Source organism: Neolamprologus multifasciatus, chromosome 14, assembly GCF_963576455.1.
Source record: "Neolamprologus multifasciatus chromosome 14, fNeoMul1.2, whole genome shotgun sequence".
NCBI classification, from domain to species: domain Eukaryota; kingdom Metazoa; phylum Chordata; class Actinopteri; order Cichliformes; family Cichlidae; genus Neolamprologus; species Neolamprologus multifasciatus.
This window is the reverse complement of record NC_140452.1, coordinates 24,364,255-24,388,902: the sequence shown is the minus strand read 5'-3', so window position 1 is coordinate 24,388,902 and position 24,648 is coordinate 24,364,255. Positions and strand designations below refer to the sequence as shown.

General features: G+C 38.2%; 1 protein-coding gene across 1 annotated transcript; it reads right to left on the bottom strand.

Moving 5' to 3' along the window:
• Positions 1–998: 998 nt before the first annotated feature.
• Positions 999–2,250, bottom strand: LOC146504128 (uncharacterized). The gene is made up of 3 exons (XM_085184639.1): positions 1,858–2,250; positions 1,654–1,771; positions 999–1,523 (listed from the first exon to the last, which is right to left on the bottom strand). Exons 1-3 carry the CDS (start codon positions 1,957–1,959, stop codon positions 1,363–1,365), a joined length of 381 nt encoding a protein of 126 aa, XP_085040765.1. The 5' UTR covers positions 1,960–2,250; the 3' UTR covers positions 999–1,362.
• Between the last annotated feature and the right edge of the window lie 22,398 nt (positions 2,251–24,648).

The following is a 24,648-nucleotide window of genomic DNA, read 5'->3' as shown; positions in this document are numbered from 1 at the left end:
AATTCACTTTTATTTTTATTTTTATTCCTATTTATTCTATTTATCCCCCTTGTATATTTTATCTATATATGTCTTTGTATTTATATATGTGTGTATATATATATATATATATATATATATATATATATATATATATATATATATATATATATATAATATTCTTAACTCTGTAACTTCTGTCGGTGCTGTGCTTTTTGGAAAAACAAATTTCCCAGAGGAACCCACCCGAGGGATTAATAAAGTTTTATCTAATCTAATCTAAAAGGAACTTAAGAAAAGAAACAAACTCATTGACATTTCTCAGCCTGGAAAAGGTGGCAAAGCCTCTTTTAAGGCTTTCTAACCCTTACACAGCATTTCATTAAAAAAACATCGGATGAACAGTCATGGATGGCGGTGGCAGTGTGATGGTCTGGGGCTGTTTGCTGGAGACCAAGGAAATCCTGAAGAACATCAGACCCTGAGTTTATGCCCTGAAGCTTAAGCACACTAGGGTCATGCAACAGCGACAATGGTCTAACAGCATACCAGCATCTCCACCTCTGAACAGTTAAGAAAAAGCAAAATGAAGGTTTTGGAGATGCCAAGTCAAAGTCTGGACTTTAATCTGATCGAGATGTTTTGGCTTAATGGTTATGCCAAATGCTTGACTGCAGTTTTTGCTGCCAAGGGTGGCACAAGCAGTTATTAGGTTTAGCTGTGTTTTCACCTGTTGGCCATCCTCTCGTTATCCTGTGTATTTAGGTTCTTGGTTTTCCTTGTCACAACGCTGTCATGTTCTCATGTTGTGTGCGCTCCTGTCTGTTAGTCAGGGTTTGTGGTTTCAGTTACTCCAGTTCAGCTCTGCTTGTTATGTTGTTCAATCAGCCATCTGCCAGAAAATAATGTGTGTCTTAAGTTAAGCCTGTCTGCCAAGTCCTAATTTTTGGGTCCTCTCTCTGCCTGCCACACAACCAGCCCATGACTGTACTTTTTTGGTTTATTTAGTGTATTTTCTAGTGATGGGCAGATGAAGCTTCATGAAGCACTGAAGCTTTTCATCCAATTGGTTCACCCCAGCGCAAAGCTTCTTGAAGCTTCATTTGCTCTAGTAGGACACCTACTGGACGTAAAAATATTAGTTGGCATGAATTTGAAGAGTGAAACATCGATATTGTAGTGATGGCAGTATACTTTGTATATTTATGCTGGCAGTATGGAAAATGATCATTTGGAAATGCTTAAAATGGAAATGATCATTTACTGTGAGGTGAGGTGTGGTTGGGGTGTGGACAGTGGTTGTGCTTTTGTAACGTTCAGGTATGGACAGCTACACACTGAGGCTTTGAGCCTCAGTCCTGCCCACATTTTATTCTGTAAAAACTAAATTTTCACTGCTTTTATGACCTTTTTAGTGGGGAGAACATAGCTAGGATTGAATGATTTAACAAATCTTTTAAATCCTTTGTCCTCCACAATGCTAAATGGGTGGGAGTCCTCAATCACCATGCTAACCAGGTCTTCATCTATTTGAGATTGTTCTCCTGAGGAAAGACAACAAAAACAAAGCACAAATATAAATATCACACACGTCACTTATTGCATTGTATAATATTGTTATATCATTTAGTAACATTACTGCATGATATATTATCATGGCATTTGATGGCTCACCTGGTCTTGCTCCACAATCGGTGTTCCCCTTATTCTCATGCAAAGCTCTGTAGTGCCTAAGCATGGATGAGGTGTTGTTGTTATATCCCAGCTCCCTGGCACATAGCAAACACTTCACCTTGTACAAAAGTAAAGACAGCTTAACATATGTTTTATTGCACCATCAGTATTATGAAAATACATCTTCTGTAGAAATTTACATACCTTGTTGGGAGGAATAAAATCAAAATGTTCCCACACAGGGGAGGACATCCTCCTCTTCTTAGCTGGCTCCATTCTCTCCTGACTTTCTCTCCTCACTCTCATAAACCTCCTAACTCTCTCCAAACTGTCTCTAACTCTCTCCAAATTGTCTCCAAACTCTCACTAAGCACAACTCTCCATCAAACACCCACATTTTTGAATGAAGTCCGAGGGGTTTATATCGCTGTCATATCTCGCGGCAAAGTTTGAACCGCTTCATGAACCAGTCACGTGGTACAGCCGGGCAGCGAGGCTTCGGACGTCATCATTTTCAGCTCCTCCCATAAATGAAGCAAGCGTCGATACGCGCTTCGCGGAAACGTCCCCTCAATTACTCGACACACGCTTCGAAGCCTCGATACAGAACGTCACATCACTAGTATTTTCAGTTTTTGGTACTCTTGCCTTTTTTATTTAAGCTGATTGATATTTTTGTAATCTTATGCAATTAAGCTCATTCAGCAAGTTCTGCTTTTAGTATTTCAAATATTTTTGAGCATTTCGAGCAAAATGTTCACATTTTTAGCTTTCACATTCCATTTTCTCCAGAGAAATGCTATTTTTTATTTTATTTATTTATTTATTTATTGCTGTACTTGAGCATGCTAGACCCTCAGCTTCTGGGAAGCCACTTTAAACTGCAGGACAATTGCATATGTGGAAGGTTACCTCTCTCTGTAGCACTGCAGTCTAACAATCTGAAAGCAGCGACTCTCAGAAAGATTGGTGAAGGTTTGCAAATAATTGGAATCTAATTTATAAACCCAGATAATCTGCCAGCACATTGCAATCAATCTGACTCACTCTTTACACAGTTTGTCAGCACTTTTTTTGCACCAGGTAGGTTGCCAACTAGATCCAGTGTTCTTATGTTCCTATATAAGAGCAAGGTTGGTGAGTGCCTATGTCATTTTGTAGTTAAATCACCATCTAGCTGCAACTACGTCACTATTGTGGGCGGAATATCTGAAGTTTTTGTGCATCTATCTATCTATCTCTATCTATCTATCTATCTATCTATCTATCTATATATATATATGTATATATATATATATATGTAGGTCCCTCATCCTATTCATGTAGCCCCTTCCGCCGGGGTTACTTAAATACCAAGGGCTCAGAGAAGAGCTCGAGAGGATGGGTGAAGGTAACGGTGGTCCCCGTGGTAATCGGAGCTCTAGGTGCGGTGACTCCCAAGCTAGACTGGTGGCTCCAGCAGATCACGGGAATAACATTGGAGATCTCTGTCCAGAAGAGCGCAGTCCTGGGAACAGCTAAGATACTGCGCAGGACCCTCAAGCTCCCAGCTATATATATATATATATATATATATATATATATATATATATATATATATATATATATATATATATATTGTTGTCCACTCATTCACATTAAGTCACTTACAATTTAAAAAAATCAAGCAAATCTCTAACTCCCTCATCACTTTATCCGTTAGTAGTTCCTAACAGCCTGGCCCTTGTACTCCACTGTGGATGACTGGAGGTGCATTCTGATGAACCCCTGTAGTATTTGTTGACATTCATTTGATGCGCTGGACAATTGTTCTCCTAGCTGTGGAGTACACGTGTGTGTGAAGCTGCATATCATGCATACATTTTGTGTTGATACAGATGCTGGCAGGGAGTGTTTGTCATTCTCTGTGTCACCATAGCATCTGCCCGCGCACTCCTCCAGGCACTGAGGTTCAATCAACAACAGCTGGTTATTACAGCGAAAAAAGGTACAGCTAGTTCATCTCTTCAGGCTTCAACAGGCTCTGGCTGAAGCTCGAGTGAAGCCTGTGGCCTCGTAGATATCGTATATATCATTTCTTTCTTCCATATGAGTCTTGCCAGAAATCTATTTTGTGTGAGGACAGACTTCGTTATTCTCGGGGTGAATCCAGTATTCTGAAGATATGAGTCAAGTAAATCTCTATTGCATGAGAACAACAAACCAACGACAGGTACAGTAAATTACATTTTAAGTATATTCTCAGGATTAATTTATATGTTTTTCTATTAATTTTTTTTTTACTTTTGAATATTTAATTTGTTCATTGGGGAACTGCAATTATTGTCAAACAAACAATAGTCTTATCACTTCAGGCACAGTTCTAAAGGAAGTTCCCTTGTCAATTGCTCATAAATTTACAACCATTGCCAAGATTTAACAAGACAACAAAGAGCACTGCTTTGGTAGATTAAAGGACTTCCTCCCATCAATTAAACTAATATCCCGCACAAGGCTGACTACCTTTCAGAGCTTTGAATTGGTAAATGATGATAATTTTCTCAGTGTTACTACCACCATTATTTATCTCCAGTCAACAATAGCAGATATAATTCTGTGCTAGAGGCAGGATTTCCTAAAATTCACAGTGCTCCATTTCCATATAAACATGCTTACGGCAAGAAAATATGCATTTGTGGCACATTTCACTCGGTGGAGAAGCAAATCATTTTTTCTGACTTTTATTTTCAAAGTTATTAAATGAGCCATCCATGCTTCCCCTCTCCATGGTTTAATTTATTTTGTCTGCCTCTTAGACAGCAGCATATGTCAACCTGTCAAAATGTCAAACATCTGAGAAAATATACAAAATTAAAGCTGGCTGCCACAGATTACACAACACTTGAATGTGTCATCATTGCCTATCAGCTAAAAACCAAACTGTCAGATGAGTTTGGCATGTAATAGAAAAACATTAGCTTGTAAACAATAGAAAGGATAATCTGTCTCTGTGCACATAAGTACTTATAACCCATTCTCTCTAAACAGGTAGCCAAAGCACGCTTTCATAGTTCTAACCCTACACATTTAAGGCAACCATATCTGTGCAATATTTGGAGTCCAGAAAATGAGACTGGCATTTCCAGTTCTAACCAAAAGAGCAAAATATCTGCACTCTTACCTTTGATCCCAACTATAGCAAGTTTCCAGTTCACAAGTACATCTCTTTCCCAATAACAATGACTGAAGCCCGTCAAGCTGAGAGGCCAGCAGTTTTGGATAAAACTCCAGTCTTTGACAGAAGACTAGTGGCAGATTAGCATCCTAGACAAGCTGCCACTGTCTCTGCTTTCACTGCTCTGAGATCAGTTATGAGGTGCGCTTTATGTGGAAACCGAGCTACCATAAACAAATGTTAGACTCATCTGTATTACATATTACATATTTAGTTGCGTGATGATACTATGCCTCAGCAGATTGAAGTTGTTATGAATCTATGGATATGAATAATATTAATTTAATGCAGCAGTGGGGAAATTAGATCAAAATCGCCTTGATTGGTCAGCAGTGATGATAGTTGATCTCTGACATCATCGTCCATTGTTACATTCCTCTTAATTATGCATAACTTTAAGTCCATATTAATTTAAATCTGTGAGCTGTACTGGCTGTTTGTACCAGGGTGTAAACATGTCTATACCTGCTTTAAAACTTGCCACTTTAACGTGAGCTTCTTTGGTGATTGATTCACTTTCAGATTTTGGAGGATTTTTTTGTAGTTTCTTTTGTTATCCTCCATGTTTTCCACATTTCCCACAGACATATCAAATGTAGTAAGTGTCTCTCACCTGAATGTCAGAAGACTGTCAAGTAGGACACGTTCTCATTTACACACACAGCCACAGTAATGGCTCAATTTGCCTTTTCACTGCCCTCTCCTAAATGTGCCCAAATCTGTAAATTGATTTGGAACCTTTTGGTTAGTAGCCAGCTTTCATTATCAGCCTTGGCGGCTCACACTGCTGAGAGACGCTGGCACATTATCTAAGCAAGCACCCACTCTCACCATCTCCCCCAACCCCTCCACTAATCTACTTATCAGCCACTGATAGCATGAGCTTGAATAGGCTCCACTAATGGCAGCTACTCAAATAATGGTCTTTTCCGAACAGTAAAACAGCACTGTGTTGCACTAAATGACACGTACATCCGCTGAATGGATCTGCCTTATGAATTCAGATGAAAAAAAAAAGAAAAGAAAACTCATACAGATAAAGAACTTATTTTAATACAAGCTAGAAAACAAGTGAGTGTTGGAATATTGTGTTTCCTTTTTTATTCTGTGTGCAGTAGCTTTTAATTGATCAGCGGGAGGCAGAAAACACGGTAATGGTAAATATTAATATGTGGATTCTCAGTCTTGTGCTAGTTACTAATACAGAACCAACAGCCAGTGACATTACCTGAATCATAGCCTATAATAGACCTCCCTCACAAGACAGTTAATGTGATAACTTAATTAGGCATACTGCATTTTCATAATGTTGCTCAGTGCAAATCCCATAATTTAATTTGTTGCATCAAATTAAAGGCTGGTAAAGGGGAAAAAAAGCTCAGATGGACACATCAGTAATATGTAACTCTAAATGTGTCGCTGAGGAAACTGCTCTTATGTCTTTAATTGTAAGTGAGCAACTGCAGATTTAAGCAGACATTTCTACATGCCCCAAGAAAGGTTAGGGTTAAATGGCACTCGTGCAAATTAAATGTCCAGGTGATGTAAATTAAAATCACTATTTTTAAAAAATGTTTTCCTTTTATATTTAATTTCTTAATAAGCAGGACATAATCGTTTATGCTTTATGATGTGACAATGCTCATTGATGTCATTAAAAATAAGATTTTCGAGAGAAACGCTGAGATTTGGGTTAAAATTATTACTCTACCTTAGTAGACATTTGTTGTCATGGTTACATTATTACCAGTGTTGGGTAAGTTACTTTAAAATAGTAACTTAGTTACATTACTAGTTACTTCTATCAAAAGTAACTCAGTTACTTCAAGTTACTCGTTACTTTCAAAGTAACTAGTTACTAGGGAAAGTAACTTTGGTTTTACTCAGAATTCTCTTCCTGTTGCTTCCATAACTTTGCCAGTCTTCTAGCTTGCTTACTTGCCACAAGTGCACTGTGCCACCTACCAATAGAAAGGAAAAGATAATGTGCATATTTCCACGAGAGAAATCCCACGCCTGGACCGTCATTGACCGTTGCCATGATTCTAGCCTACGTCACAGCGTCATGTGCGCCTTTTACATCCAACACAAAAACTGCAGTCGTGATGCTTTGATTGTACTCAACTTACTGTACTGTAACTCGGAAATTCTGCCTTCTGAATAGGAAGATGTAGGTAACACCAGACTGCAGATGAGCTGCATACAGGGCTGGACGGGCATTTTGACTAGAGACTGGCCCACCATTATAGGAAAAATCATAAAGCCTTTGAATGAAAACAAACGCTGTTGTGACAGTGATGTTCACTGTTTTGATGGTATATATGCATCAATCGTTTGTTGTAAGATTGAGATAATTATTTTTTAAAAGTGAGACATTTTAAATGAGAATAAGCAAGTATTTCCTTGTGCCCGCCTCTCCCTGTTAATGCCCTACCTGGCCCCCCTGGCAAAACTTTGCTAGATCCGCTCCTGCACAATTACCAGCTGTCAACTACCTAAAAAGGATCCTGGTGTTATCTGTCTCTCAGAAACAGTTTATAACTTCCCTTCAACTCATCCATGTCACCTAAAAGGTAAACCTGTTTCTCCATCACCTGTTCAGCTCTGATGATTCAGTAAGGACATCTCCTGGTTTCATCTTCATGTTTCCCTCTCACCAGATAACCAAACCGACATCATGACCAGCAGCTTTTTTGCAGCTGTGGCTCCAGCAAACATCAGCTGATACTAGAAATTAATATTAAATCAATTCTAACAACAGCTGATCAAGCTTAAACGTGCTGCTGTTGTTTAACGCGACATCGGCTGGTTTCCTATTTCTGGCGCAAAGTGGGCGATAAACAAACAAGAGAGCCGATCAGCTGATTACTGATCAGTTTTCATGATTGAAGTAGAAACGGGAGAGGGAGGGGAAGAATGAGAGAAGAAGAGGCAGCTGTGCAGCAAAGACACAGAATAACTCCAGCTTTGTGTCTTTTTCATTGTAGCTGAATTACGGGACAAACTGTTTCTTTTCACCTCAATAAGAAACGCGTAATATTTTCTCTGAATACCAGACGGGACGGTTGGCAACTCTAATAACTTATGAACAAAATAAAGTTCAACATCATTAACTTCATAGCACCCACCCAGCTGTATAGAAACTCCGTCATGCTAGCTAGTACGCAGTACGGAAAAAGTCAGAATAACGAAAATAAACTCCACCTAAACTTGGTTTATATCTGACCCAGAGAGACTGCAGCTCATAACTTCTTACCTGAAGTTCAGTTCATACTTGGACCGGCGGCCGCCTCGGGTCTCTTTTCCTTCTGCGTCCCCTTTCCCTCATCCACCTGCTGCCTCCACCACTTGCTAATGTTACTGAATCTGTGGAAGCTCCGCGATAGCCACCACACGAAGTAACGAGTAACGACCCTATCTAAATCCCAGTAACGACTAACGCGTTTCTGATTTTGGCATAATAACTAGTTACCGTGCTCGTTACCACAATAATAACGTAGTTACTGTAACGCGTTACTTAATAACGCGTTAGTCCCAACACTGATTATTACACACATGGTTAAGATGAGCAAAGGCTACGGTCATACTTTAAGAAAATATATAAAAGTTCCCTGTTGGTTTCAAGTAGGAAACAAAGAGCTGTATCTTGTGTTCAATGCTAAATCTATTAAGTCGCGTGTTGTGCTGATCCTTCTATCACCCTGGCCCCGAAATATTTGTCAAAGCATCTTTCACAAATATTGGAGGTCATGAGGACCTGAAGGCCATTCCACTCTTTCAAATTCCCACTTCATTGGGAGAAGTGCACTCCAAGCACAACACACAAATGTACGACCGAAGAAAAACTACTGATCATAGATGTAAGGTTCATTAAAATTAGATTGGTGAGTCCTGTTCATTTCTGTATTATCCTACAGCAAGAGCAAGGTTTATAAAATCTGGCACAAGAAAAAATATTTACCACAGGGGACAAAACATTATATTGTACAAAATTGTCAAATTTGTCATTTTTTTGTCAGAGATCATCAGTAGTGTACGGCATGTTTTAACTTCTAAGTTAAAATTCTTTAAATTGTGCAGTGTACATAAATATAAGATTTTGAGATTCATAATAAAACGTTTTTCTTATTTTTATTTTTAAATATTTATAGCGCTGGATACTAATATAATACTTCAGCTCACGCTTAAGCAAGAAACTAAAAAGCTGTTTATGTCAAGACTGGGTCAAGGTTAAATATTATAAATGCCAAATCAAGTCAACTGACCAAGTCTCAATGTGAAATTGGACAAAAATCCAGGCCTCAAATCATGTCAGAGATAAAGCTGTTATATCTGAGTCCACTATACTGACCTCCAGAACTTCACTTTCATAAATACTGCAATATTTCCTGCAATAGCACTGCATGCAAACTGTACATGGCAAGATTATCCTGAATCAACATGAAAAATTATTGATGTACGATGTCATCATCTTTGATTTTGTTTCAATGTTAAACAATAATCTAGATGTCACTTAACTGGAAAATTGGAATAAAGCCCAGTGGTGAAGTACACTGGTAACTGATAACAGTTTTATCCTACTAATGCAGAGTTGTCACATTAGTACCTCTCTTAAGATTTCAGTTGTTTGTTTTCTTTTTGTTGTTGTTTTTTCTTGAAGATTCCCTTACTTTATTTCTACATGGTTTCTCTGAACACTGGCTGCATTTCCAGCATAAAACAACAGTATGTTAAATATGCTGCTGGACTATGTACTCGGAGCACTGAAGTGCAAAGCACATAGCTCACAAGCTGTGCTCAGACTGTAAAGGAACACAACTTTGTTACTAGTTAATTTTATGTTAAGCTAATTTGGGGCTAAAAGTATAAAAAACAATTCCATACCAGGTAAATGGTTTTAATAATAATAAAAGAAAAACTCACATTGATGCCAAAAAATGTTTTGTCTAGACAGCAGCATAGTCTGTATATAAAAGACAAAATTAGGCACCTTGGTTTTTGGATTTGCATTTTTGAATCAGTGATGACGTCCTTGTTAAAACTGGATCACAAACTCATCATATATATACAGAGTGTGCCACATGACACATTATAGGGAAGAGGTGCAGCCAGCTGTTGATACAGTTCAAGTTTCTTTTTCATCGTCATGATAATAATTGATATTAATATTAATTAATGTCATCCATGCAAAGGGAGTCAAATTTTAAAATATGTATTTTTCTAAAGCAGCAAGATCCTCATTGCTCTTTATGCTAAACTGGCTACTTACATCATTAACATATTTAAAGGTTGTGTGCAACAATAATCTTTTCTCAGATATAGGTCTTCCAATAGCTTTTTTCTTTCTTTTTTTTAAGTCTTGCAGCTTGGCCAGAGGAGGGCGTTGAGCCACTGCATGGTGAAGATGTCTAAGAAGTTTCATTCTCCAAAGGCACTTTCAATGGGAAAGCAAATCACATTAGCTCCATGTCTGACAGCTCTTTCTTTATCAGCACCACAAAGTGAATAACTCACTGTGTGGAGTAGTCATTTCAAAAGTTATCAGGAGCAAGCCTTGTAAGTAAGGTGCATGCATAGAGTGTGTGAATGCATCACAAAGACACAGATACCTGCCACACAAAATTCCAGGAAGAAATTACTTCAAATCAGTACCAATAACCAAAACCAAAAATGTGTTAAGGTCCATTATACTTAAATGGGCAGAGATGTGATTCAAGTAATTGAGAAATTAGTGTATAGACAATGGTAAAAAGAAATCAATTACCCTCTAATCTATTTATACAAACAAGTTTAAAATGCAATGCTCTGGTGGGCAGATGGGCTAATGGGGGAAGGGAGGTCTAAGCAAATCACCTGCATTTCACCTTTACACACACACTCACATTAAAGTGTGATTCAAGCAAAGAGGTCACCAAATAAACCTGGCACACAGAGCAAAAGATTGTGCACTTCAGCTTCTATTTGGCACAAGTAAAAAAAATAGCTAAAACATAACCAAAGCACAAACAAAATAACCCTTTTACTGTAGATAATGCAACAACTGAAACAGACTGGTTGTCTGCAACAGTTAAACTCACCTCCTGTCTGGTGGTAGAACAAAAATGTAAAGAAAAAAGACATTTAGCGGCTTTCAGTTTAGAACAACATAAAACCGATAAGGTCCTCTGAATAAACAGCAAGCATTTGTAACTGTGTTCCTTATTGCTAGAATATGTTTTTGTTAGTGCTTCACAAAAGTAAAAGTTCATGTCCAGGAACACAAATATGTATTAAAGTTCTTCACAATTTAGTGAATCATAGTCTTACAGGAGCTACAGTTCACTCCTTCATTCTCTTAGATAAAGCTATTAGAATCCCTGCTATGCTGTTGCTCTCATTTCATCTCACCAGAAACTGGTATGCAGTTAAAAAATAATGTGTTCACGGAGATAATTTTTCACTTTGTAAATTAAAGGAGACTATCTTTCACCATGCTGCCCTAAAAAATGTGCATCTCCAGAATGCTGAGTTTGACCATGTTTTAAAAATAGTGTTTTGTTCATAACTTGAGTACATGTTGGCAGACTTTATTAATCCTGAGATGTGTCATTGCAAGTCAAGCTAGAGTGTTTTCTCTTCCTGCAACACTGTTAACACCTCACTCCTCACTCCTATTTGATGGAATATGAGGGAAATTGCTTCATAGTCTCTTGAGCATCCCACCAAGGAGAAACTGGGTCAGGAGTAAATGACCCTGAGTCTTAACGGAGGGAACCTGGATCCAAGAGAAAATTGGAAATACTGTTAATTTCATCCAGTGCGTGACCTCTGCCATTGTGGGACTTTATCGCCATTAATTCGTCAAGGGTTTGACTTGGAAGTAATTATTCTTGCCGATCTCAGTTCTTTTCTGGCCTACAGCAGACGGGTGGGAAATCGTTATTTTGAGTAGCATAATTTTATTTTCACTGTAAACTGCAAACTCTGCTCATCTGACAGGTCAATAAGCCTAAATAGATAAATGATTACTGCTGATAAGCTGCAACTGCGTCTCCGCTTCACCTGTGAGGGATTTGTGAAACAGATTTTATAATTGTCAGTACGACAAGAGCGGAGACGTGGTTTTGCAAGGCATGCAGGTGTGCTGAAACCCATTCTGTAATGGGAAACGCAATAGTAAAGACTGCAGCAATTCAGATAACTAAAAGACATAATCATCGCAAATGTGATCATAAAGATATTTATTTTGATTTAGTCTTTATTATTTATCTGATTAAAAATGCAGATCTATCGTGTTTGATGGAAGTTGCTTCATTCATTGCATCTCACACTGTATGTTTTGTGCAATTTCATGAGCAAAATTTTGATCAATTTAAATTTTCAAAAAAAAAAAAAAAAATCTCAATCCCTCTGTGCTGGTCAGATGAGGCTTATCTTTGAAAGCCATTCATTATAATCCCAGTGATTGAAGCCATCCTCTCTGAAAGGCTTAAGACAAACTAAAAGGCAAAAATGTCAGCTCCTCAGTGCAGCGCATTTCCTCCACCTAAATTAATCATCCTGTGGCGGGTGACAGCTACTCTGTTTTGCTGTCATGAGAGTGCCACCTGCTGATCTGGACCATGTTCAGCATCCACTGGATGTCTCTACTGTAATGGCCCCATATGTCAAAATGAAAACAAAGAGAAATATTTATACGTAACAGCAGCTTCAGCTGGCTTTGCAGTTATTTATTATGTGGATTCCCTCAATCTACTCGCTATTTATCGTAAAGCTTTTTAACAGCTAAGAGAAGAGAGAAGGTAAAAAAAATGTTCAACTGCAAGAGTGTTAAAGCAACATGATTAACAACATGATTTTAAAAAGGAAATTATGCATGACTGTAGGACTTACAGCAGACAGGAATAAACTCAGGAATAAACACTTTGGCTGAAAGTGTCCTGCTTCAGCAGACAAGTTTAAAAACTTGGCTTTTGAGGAGAGGTATCTGTTACACCACCCACCCAGTGAAAGGGGAAAAAAACAGGGATATAAATCTTGTAATTGGAATTAAGTAAAATAACAAACACTGTTAAAGGCAGGTTTATATGCACTCTTGTGTCTTTAACTTCACGTCCAACATGGTCTTTTGCCAAAGTGTATAGCTCAATAAACATTTTCATATCCCCTACTGCAGAGCATGAAAAGGCAGTAAATGTCAACCGAGAGCTAATTGGGAGATCATATAATTGTAGCTGGGTATAATGTCTGTGCATGCTTTGTATAACTCTGCTGGTAATATAAAACAGTTATTGTCTTCTGTTTTCATAAGAGGGAGTAGCTATGGTTACATGGCAGCACATAACAATTTTTTTTTTTTTCTTTTTGATATGATTTCTTTAAAATCATATCACTGATTATCATTCTTTCATTTTATTTAATCAACAATTTAATGTAACACCACACACACCATTTGGAAATATCGCAACATCTAGTCACACTCACAGCCTAGTGCACCATTCATTATGGAATAAATACACAAGCAAGTTTCAGGATCTTACTTAGTCTGAGCCATTAAATGTAAGCATCTGGAAAAGTCTCTTCCATGACAAACAACACGGCATTACTTGTCAGTACATTAGCATCATTGTGGACCCACTTTTGGATGGTTTCGTAGCCAGTTTGCTGCTTTGGGATTAGACCTAAAAGTTTGAAAAAATGATTCTTCACCCTCAATAAACATGAAGCAATAATTTTGAATAAAACATAGCAGAAAAATAAAAAGTCAAAGTTTTAATTATTCAAATCATTGAGGAAAATGTGCTTTGTATAAACTGAATAGATATTAATTAAGTATATATAATTTGATTGGTTACCCCTGAATGTAACATTTTATATTTTATTGTATAACAAAATTACACCTCTACATGTCACAAAGTTGTCAAGTGAATATGTACAAGCTGCTCATTTGGTATCGGCGTTTAATTAGAAAGGCACAGGAGCTGCAAACATCTGTTGATTTTAAAGAAAATGAATGTGATTTTTGCCAGAACTTAAACAGTTCTGTCTTTGTTTATACTACAGCTCCCACCGGGCTCTTTCAAATTTGCCTGATTTCATAATTATGCTGAAAGAAAAACAAATAACACTGGAATAAAACATGTAAATATAACACTCTCAAACTGAAGCTTTAATATCCACCTGTGCTTGCAGAATTAATGTGGCAAATTTACTTATTCTACTCGCATCAAAGGGAAAATCACAGTAAGTGATGAAGCAGATAGGCCCATTTATTAAACTGGCAGTCAGTCAGGATTGTTCCTCCGAGGCTTGCATCAATTTGAGGTTTGGTTTATGATCTATTAGCTTGCCAGTGAAAAAGAAAAGGTCATACTTGAATTCTGCTTTTATGTGTTTTTGATATTTCTTCTCTGGTTACTGTTTCCAGTGCAACAAGGGGTATTATAGTATTCTGTGCATTGACATCCCTGTTGAAAGTTGAAACCACACTTTCCCTGCTGCTCTGTTTAGTTTTATTATAGTTGTGTGCTATCATAACAGAATTAGCCTCTTTATATATTTTTGACCATTCTACCTCCGGCTGTTTCTCACTCAGCTGTATTGAATGCAGGACAGTAATTGTCAGCAGTAACTGCCTGAAATATTGTCAGACTCACTTGTGCACTCACTCCCTGGTTGGTAAACATATTTCCTGCTACACCAAAAGAATTATTAAGTGATGCTACAACACTTTAGCTCATCATGAAGCCAAGAACCAATTTAGATCTGTGTAGGAGGCGGCGAGCTGGAAGCAGCGTGTAACTGCTCATATGGAAATAACTGTATGGATTTCTAGACATGGTACAGAGCGGTGCTGCAACACAGGAGGCCTTACAAATAAAACAAGTCTAAATCTCACTGTAATGATTATAGTAAATGTACGTTCTAGACACGTTAATAGAGATGGATGAAACTTACTATATAAACTGCCTTGGGTACCAGGATTATCAGATTATCAGATTATCAGCATCTATATAGCTTTTGGGGATTATTTCTATAACACTCCAGTCCTTACAAATTCTATCCATTATGTTGGATAATTGATCTCTTAACAATATGCAACATTACATTTATGTTATGTTATGTACCTTATGGGTATGTTGTTGAGATTACATGTACGTTGCCTGCATGTGGTTGTTTGTACTGTAAATACATTTCCTGAACAGTTTTTTAGTGCAGAGGCACTTTGGGCTCACTGGAACATGTTCAAACACTGAAGCTCATAATTCCTTCAAATATATGTACCTTACAAAGAAGATAAAGTATAAGTATATGCGGCTATTTTCAATGTCTTTAATATTTTTAACAGCCAGAATAACATCACAAATGAACATACACATTCCTGTCTTCATACATGAGCAAAGCAAAGACATCCTGCTGGCCTGGCATTATCCATTTGTACTTTTTAAGATTTAAGCTCTGCCGCCAGAAGTCGAGAACTGTTGTTACGCAATCAAGTTTGGATTAAAATGCAACTCCTTGAGTCGCTCTTCTCTTCCCTAAAGCTGTGATATTTAATCTGTGAACACAGGGTCGATGGAAATGGTGTCTGTTAAAGTCAGTTGATGAAAATCTTTATTATTGGCATAGACACAAACATTACTGTGATTCTGAGTTAGGTTTTCACACTTTTGGAAGCAATTTGGCTCAGTCATTTTCCCGAAGAAATCTAAACACACAGGGTGCTTGTTACTTATCTGTGTTATTTTTTGTGGCCAAGTCACACATGAAACTCTTTTTAAAATATCTGATTAAAAATACAGTTTTAAGAACGACACTTGATTCATTTTTCTTTCTTCTACTCCAAACTGCACTTGGCCTTCCTCTGTTTTGGATCCAGTAACTGACAAACCAGTCCAGGCCTTTTGGACTCCTGTGATCAAGTCCCTGTGAGAATGTGCCAAGCTGGGTATGAAGGAAGGGGAGTTTTGGCAGATATTTGGAGGATGTGTTAATTTTAACATCACTGATTACCTAATTTAGTACTTAATTGTTATTTAACTGTTATTTCCTGAAGTGAGGAGAGGTACTGACTAGAAAGACAGGAGTTTCAGCTCCTCCTTCTGTTTGAGGCCATGGAGATTAATAAGCCACAGTGGCTACACTGCCAGGAGCCCCTAATATTATGATTATAGCCTGGTGCAGGATTTGGATTGTCATTTTTAAGGTTGCAGATTCTAATTATTTTTCTATCTGTCTGTACTTTGCTTTTCTTCAGTTTGGCCAATTTATTCTGTGCTATGCATGTTGTGAAGGAAAGATAAAAAGAAACTGAAATGTCGAACTGTTTTGTTGCTCTTTTATTTCCACTTCCACTCCTAAACCATCCCTCACAATCATTACTTCAATATCTTTAAAAAAGTTGATTTATTCTTGTTTTGTTACTGCCTTTAAACTCTTCCTCTTTTGTTGAGACATTGCTGGTCAGTTAAAAGTAGATGATGTGACACAGTGTCATAATTAAATGTTTGGACCCTAAAGAACAAACCCAGACACCTACGGCAAGTTTAAGAGGTTATTTACAGGAATTATTGCACAGACAAACAGCAGGACTTGTAAACAGGCAATTGTGCAGTGAAGTGTCTCTTTACAAGCATGAGGCAGGGAGTTTTGCTGGAGAGGAAATGGGTTAGTTTCAGCAAGACATGAGTGTTTTTAGGACGATCTTGAACATGGATCTTTGGTCTGAGTTAATTATATCTTACATTAAGCAGCGGAGGGACACTGGTGAGCTGGAAGAAGGAGAGTGGGTATGCAGGTGTTTTTTTTTACCCAGAGGAAGTAACCGTGAGCAGACAGAAGGCAGGGTTAAACAAAGCACAGCACTAACACAAGGTAAGCATAGAAAGCACCAGTGACCACCACAGAGTCCAAAACTATCTGAGCAGGATTGGCAACACATGGCGTTCTCTAACTACTCCTCAGGTGTGACAGCCCGGGACAAAAAGTTAGCCCACAACTCCACCTGAAAGAAAAGCGATAGTGAGAGACAAGAAAACACCCTCCAAACTGAGCAGGACACACAGTTAATGAGTACAGAGTAGTGCTGCAACACAGGAGGCCTTACAAATAAAACTAGGCTAAATCTCACTGTAATTATTTAAATGTATAGATGAAACTTACTATATAAACTGCCTAAGGTACCACGATTATCAACATCTATATAGCTTTTTGAAATATTTTTTATAACACCCAAATCCTTACAAAATATATCGACTATGTTGGATAGCTGACCTCAGAACAATATGTGATATTACATTTATATTTCATGTACAGTTATGTACCTTATGGGTATGTTGTTGAGATTATATGTACGTTACCTGCATGCAGTTGTTTGTACTGTGAATACATTTCCTGAACAGTTTTTAGCGCAGAGGCACTTTGGGCTCACTGGAACATAATATTTGTTTGAAAACAAATATGTATCTTGCAAACAAGAAAAGGTGTAAATATATGTGCTTATTATTAATGTCTTTAATATTTATAACAGCCAGAATAACATTATAAATGAACATTCATGTTTGTGTCTTCATACATAAACCCACATCACAAGTTAGCCAAACTTCACCTGAGAGAAAAGAGATAGTGAGAGGAAAGAGGGAGAGAGGAAAACACCTCGCAGACTGACCATGACACACAGTTAATAAGAAAAAAAAAACAACTTTCTCTACGTTGGACTGTTCATTAGGTCAAAGTCAGCAATGCTGAAAGGCCAATTTAATGTTTGCCATAGGGTTGAGGGTTGGAGGCAGCAGGTCCACACATACTTATAAAACTACTAAGTGGAGGTTTTTGCAGAATTTTGTCTGTGACCATTATTCACACACTGACACATTTTAACAGCACAGCAGCTCCTCTAAACTGTACTTAAAAGCTAAATCGATATCCTCAAAAGAGACTTCCTCATTGTGTGTCTCTGTATGACAGCCAGGTCTGCATTAACATAATATAATCCTGTACCGCCCCCAATATAAGGAATGATCTTACTTCATGTTGTCCCTGTATAACAACTGTATAACTCCCATCACCAGCTAACTTATGCAAAAGTCAAAGTAAGAAAATAAGAAATCTGATGCATATAGGAGTGTCTGGCCATTATTATGAAAATGGCCTTTAATAGCCTTTAATTTCACACACTTAAAGGAGTTCCTGTAGTGATAGCAAGATCTCAGGAGGTTAACTGAACAAGAAAAACATGATGCTCTCTACAGAATAAATAAATGCAAGATTATTTTTAAAACATTAGAGCACATTCTCTTTCACTGATTGTTAAAAATCACATTTACAGTATAGGTGTAACATCCATTCTCCAGCAGAGTTTGTTTTGACATAAATGGGGCAGTGTCCGATGTATTCTTATTTAGGTGTTGGCAAGTGTGAAAATGTAAAACCACAATACAGTGCAGGCTGGAGAGATGATCCTCGGGCTCCTCTCATGCACCTAATAGCAGCTGAGTGACTTAAAGGGAGGCTGTTATTTCAGGGATTTATCACATGATGGATGAGAGCTGATGTGTTAAGAGACCTATGAGGGTCCTAGACAGCAGTCATAAATCTTGGTTCATGCATGAAACCCCAAACATATTTGCATCTCTCATTTCACCACATGAAATTAGCTGTAAAATGTGATGGAACAGAGCAGAGACCATTCCACGGCTCACTAGAGGACGGATAGCCATTTTCAACCCAATTTATGCTATCTAATTTGAGTACCGGCTTGGTGAAGTGAAGTGGTAATATTGAAGCATTACTCATACGGAAATGCACTGTCACATCACTTTGATGCCGTGTTCCTCTGCTTGTACATGGACATGATAAGTAGGCTAAATTACATACCTGGAGGTGCAGATGATGACACATTATTTAAATATGTCTTATGTGCTGTTGTGTACATCTGCACTGATATGTGTTATGTGTTGCACTTAGTTAATTGGTATCTGGGGAAAAGCATGTGGGCTATAATTAGTAAAGTGGATGGTAACATGTGTTCTTCTGAATATAGGTAGCAACCATAATGGAGATTTTTTTTCCCCTGTCTATCTCATGCTGATTGCCTAACTGACATTTAATATTACTTAGCAACTGCAGCACAGATGCTTTCTATACGTGCTGACATGCCATCTGTAAGTTATCGTGAAATAAGATTTGTTGGGACATGATGCAAAGCTCTAAAACATCTGTGTTTTCAGGACTCTTAAATCCTTTGTAGATAATTTGATAGTGGCTTTTAATAAAGACACTATTTCTGCTGAAAGGATATTGGGAAAATTGTTGTTTTGTTAATTGCTACCAAAAACAAGCAATTATTCTCCAGATCTCAGTGAGTCAGACAGTGATTCGTTACTGAAGCATTAAAAACCGCTTTGCATTTTAAAAACTTAGCTTAAAAGTGTTCTACACAGAAAAAGTGATAATAAAAAAGCTGCACAGTGGAACAATGACAAGTGGGTAGCATTTCAGAGCCGTCCATTATTAAAAAATGAAACTAGACAGGAAGCAGGATCAATATGTGCTTGATTAACACGCTGATACAAAATGAAAAACAGACCCTGAACTTTTCAGAACCTCTGAAGGAGGAATTTAAAACATCCACCTTTTTCAGAACTATAGAAAAAAAAACCTTCAGTTCTAAAGAATGTGTTTTCTAAAGAAGAGGTGATGTAACCCAGTGGGGAACATGAATTTGTCACAGTTCTTTGAAATGCTTTCCTGTGATTAAATTCAACATGAGTCATATGATTCATTCACAACATATGATTTATCCCAGTGTATGAAGATTGTGTTGTGTGTAACTGTCAGGGTTTTGCCTGCTTTCACAATTTTACTGAACTGAGCTCAAGAAGCAAGAATAACAAAGGATGTCTGGGGGCAAATATTCAGACTGGGATAACACTCAGTAACACTCACAAGTATTTTTGGAACTGTTTTGTAGAGTTCTTGTTACTTAGGGCTCCACTGCAGGCTTGTTTCCAATGGCACGCTGGTGGTGGGTCAGGCAGGTATTCAGGTAAGTATTTGGCATGATTTCCAATGGGTTACTAAAGGCAGACAGAAACTCAAAAAACAGGCGAGTAAATGAAGCAGTGCAAGAGGTCTGGGCTTAACTGCCACTGTCAGATGCTGCGTCTGTGACCCAGCATTTTAATTTTATTGTGTGTTTTTTGGAGCTCTTATATTATATTGAATATATGCTTATTTATGGTGTTGCCATTATTAGTTGTGATTTAGTTGAGTTTTATTCTAGTTCAAGTTCTCTGCCTCCTTCTGTGAGTCTGTTCTTGTCTTCTGTGTTAGTTGTCATGTCTACATCTCGTCATGTTTACTGTTTATTTTGAAAGTCTTGTTTCCATGTTCCGTGTGTTTTGCTTTACGTCCCCTGTGTTGTCATGATGTTCATTTGTGTCAGCTGTTTCCTCATGTGTTTCCACTTCCCCTGATCACCTCCTGTGAATATTTAGTCTGTCTGTTTTCATTCAGTAGTTCTGACTTCTCCCGTGGTTTGCATTTGGGTCCATTCGATTAATACACTGGCGTACCCTGCTAGGACAGCCACATGGGTAAAAGAGCAGGTTTGGGAACTGTCAGTGACTCTTGATGGAGAACAGATGTGCCAAAAACAGACTTTTCACCACTGGATGAGAGTGGTAACTAACATCCACGCCTACATTCACGCAAAAAGGGGAGAAAAAGAGAAAGGAGGACACGGGGAACCATGGCAATAACAAAATTGCTTAAATAAAGTAGAATTTTAAAAAAATACAGTATGACAAACGATAAAAATTACACAAAACAGAGAAGTTTAGTTAAACAGAAATACCCCAATAAGTAATACAAATAAAGAAAGTAACAACAGAAAGCCATGTGAAATCTGAAGATGTCTCTATAGCATAAAATAGCTCAATAAATTGAACAAAGGACAATAATCTTGTCTTGTTTTCAGTTATGATTTAAATATTTTGCATATCATTGCATTTTTTCTACTTTTTTTGGAAATTGGCTTATAAATATTTTTATATATTGTTGGATTTTATGTGTTAGACAAATGTGCTTTTAGAAACTGAAGCACTTTTCTCTCTCAGACGACTCCAAATCTGCATGGTCTACATTATAAATACCAATTTTGCTGAAAAAGTAAAGTCAGTTTCCACTTTGAACTCAAATAAAACCAGACAAGTGACGGGAAGAATATCAATGTTTATGACAGCAGACGAGGCGTGTGAATACAAAAATGTGACTGCTAACGGAACAACAGGATTATGCCGCATAGTTTACATATTTTAGGTACAACATGCCGTCAGCTACACCCTGAGTCAGTTCAGAAATATAATTCTCTTTCTGCTTCCTTTGCAGCATCCAAAGTGTCATAGCTTCTGTTGCACAGCTGCTCTCAGACGGCTGTGGAATTTGACAGTTGTGACAATTTGACAGTTGCAAGCTTGTGAAACTTAAATTGATAAAATGATAAAAAAAACAAAATAAGGACCAAAAAAAATGCTGTGCAGTATTCATCTCACAGTTTGAATTAAGGGAAATGCCCATACAGATTGATTGATCGCCATATCATAACAACGTCGTGTAGCCAGCGTGACCTGAACATTTCACATCTTTGCTTTATGCCCCAACCAACAGCGTTCCCATTCTCCTGCCTATAACCATCACCTATCTTTGGCTAGTACTGACTTTTTGTTTTAAATAACATGCCAACAGGACGCGACGTGTTCATCTGTCTTTGCTGAAGCCAAAAGTGTAAACTCCTTCAGTAAATAAACACCTGGCTGGTAAGCTGTTGGATAATTAATGTCACACCTGCTTTCATTTTTCATGCTGTTGTTTTATTGTGTAGATGTTAATTACCATGGCATTCATGAGGATTCACCTCACAGCACCGCACTATTCTGTGTATCTCAGGAGGAAACTTTTTAATTACCTGGCAAAATGTTTTTATTTGTTTTTACATTTTTTAAACAGGATTCACTGTGTAAAGTGAGATCTTTGGTTTGGGATTGTTTTGTTTTGTTCGTGTTATTTTTAATGGTTATTATGTAACTGACAGCATTATGTGGGCTCGGAAGTGATCCAGTTTCCATGTTTGGATAGTTTGTCTGTGTTTGAGGAGATGAGTCACAGAAATTATGCAAGCGTGGTTAGTTGTTTTGTTGTTTATTTTTTATTTGTGGGTTTTTAAGCTCCAGGCATCCTTTACAATACATTTTTCACTGGTTCAAGTTCATTAAAAATCACTTGATAGACCATTTCGTCATTCACCATATGTATATTTGAATGTATTAAGTTTGATTCATAGATTTTGTCCTGTAAAAGGTTTTCCCAGGTGCTCCCATTTATTTTGGTATTAACAAAAGTGAAAGTGGACAGTATATCCTTATTCTTCAACAAAATTCGTTGCTGCGACCAGCAGCAACACAAAAGTGTCCCACCATAAACCTCTTTTAGTTCTATCTTCCTTTTTTCCGTTGAGTTATTGGCTCCGTCACTAGTCAGTTAACATAAAACTAATGTAGGACTATTAGTGGAAATCAACCAGGAAATCTAGTGACGTCATTTTCTGAAATCGGACAAGATGGTGCTACATACGCACTTAAAAACTGTACTTTAAAACACTTATTTTGAACATCCAGCTTTGCAGACAATGTTAGATCTGTGACATTTAAAGTGTGTAACTATTAGCAGAATAACGTACTTGAAAATAAATATAAAACAAAAGGAAAACTCGTGTCAGTATCCTTTTTTCAGTCCTGTGAGATGTGTGGCATTTTTGGATGACTATTTCTGCTACATTTGTGTCCATTTACATATTATTGCTGCAGACTGTTCTCGCATGCCAGTTTTTTGCAGTTTTTCAACACACTTAATATAACAGGAATCAAAGGACAGGACTATCTTAGGCCATTAGCACCCTAATGCTAATGGCCTAAGATTAGGCCATTAGCAGGGTACTAAGATCAAGTACCCTGCCCAGGGAGTTCAAGAAGGCTGGGTGCTCTGAAACCGTCAATCAGCGCAGGTGACAGTCAGGACCTGTTCCCCAACACGAATGTGCACTGAACAAGCCCTCTCGTCCACCAGGAGAAACCCGAGCATACATGCAGCAAGCTGAGGGGGATTCCAGAGACCAAGCCGTGCATTGAGGTGAGCCTGACTATTTCCAGCCAGTACCTGTCAAACTCACACACTAACTCTGGCTCCTTCCCCACCAGAGAGGTGACATTCCATGTCCCAGTTGCTAGGCCCCGGTAACCCTATCCTGGGCAGGGTGAACTGTCCCCTTGATCTTATATTCATAGGGGTCTTTTGAAGCACTCTTTGTCTGTTCCCTCACCCAGGACCTATTTGCCATGGGAGAACCTATCAGGAGGCAAAAGCCCCTGGACAACATAGCCTCTGCGATCCCTGGGACACACAAGCTCCACCACCACGACCATTAAATAACCAGGAAGTGAAACTGCTGAGAATAACAATCACTTTTGCAAGCGTGTCCTGGGCAAACATAAGCAACATTAACATGTGTTTTTCAGTGTAACAAAACAGTAAAACTTGTTGGTGTGTGTAGCTGGGAACTTGGACTTTGCCTCCTACTGTGGAGACCACATGGTGCTGCAGAAGTCTCAGAGAGAGCTGTGCTGTGGGGATATCGAAGGTGCACAGGTTACCGTCTCTTTGTCAGGATTATAAAAACAGCAAGCCTCACTGGTCATTGTGACAAAGGGTAAGAACAGCACGTTGTTGTCAAAGACGGGATTTATCCTGACATCTGTACTGAATTCAAACTAAGTGAACCTGGCAGCAGCAGATATAGCGGGTACTTCACTTTTTTTAGGGCTTCTGTTATCTAAATGTGGTCGCCGACCTAGTAACAGCATGTTGTGCCTCAGATTCAGTCTCTGAATTTATCTTGATCATGTTTCATAAATGCTACAATGTTACACATAGCTAAAAGTTTTTTGTGTACTGGTCTATTTTCTATAGTTCACGTGTCATGACTCTTTTTAAACACATTTTAAGAGTGACCCTTGACCCCATTGCTGCCGATGGTCCATACAGTGTGACAGCTAAAGTTCAAAACAGTAGAGCTACTTTTACAGATGTGCTGTTTGGAGACATCTGGCTGTGTGGAAGGCAGAGCAACATGTGCTTTAAGGTGAGTCAGGTACGGTAAGCCAAGTGAACAACAAACCATATCGATAAAGGTTTATTTTAGGCAAGCAGCATCGTGATGCAGTGGGCGATGCTGTCGCCTCAGTGGAGGTGCTAGCCCTTTCTGTGTGTCATTTGTATTTTCTCTCTGTGCCAGTTTGGGTTTCCTCTCAGTGCTTTGCTTTCTTTCCACAGTAAAGACATTCTTGTTAGGTTAACCGGTCATCTACGTTGGTCATAAGTGTGGGTGTGGGAGTGCATGGTTGTCTGTTCTCTGTGCTGGCATTCGGGTTGTGCCTCTTACCTGCTGTCCGCTTCCTCTTTGCCAAAGTGCAAAACCAAAATATTTTATGCTTAAAAGGTATTTATTCATGTGATGAAACATATTTATTTATTAATTTTCTCGCTTTGCACCCAATTTTTAATGCATCAGAGGAGCTGGCTCTTCTCACTAAGTACTCTCATGTGAGGCATGTTACAGCAGTCTTGGCAGCGAGTTAATGCATCTGGCTGAAGTGGAGATTCCCTGGTCTGCGCCCACCACCCGTAAGATGAGGATTTTTTTTTTAAATGTGTCTTTTGTCCTCTTGATATCAGTTCTAGATTAGGCA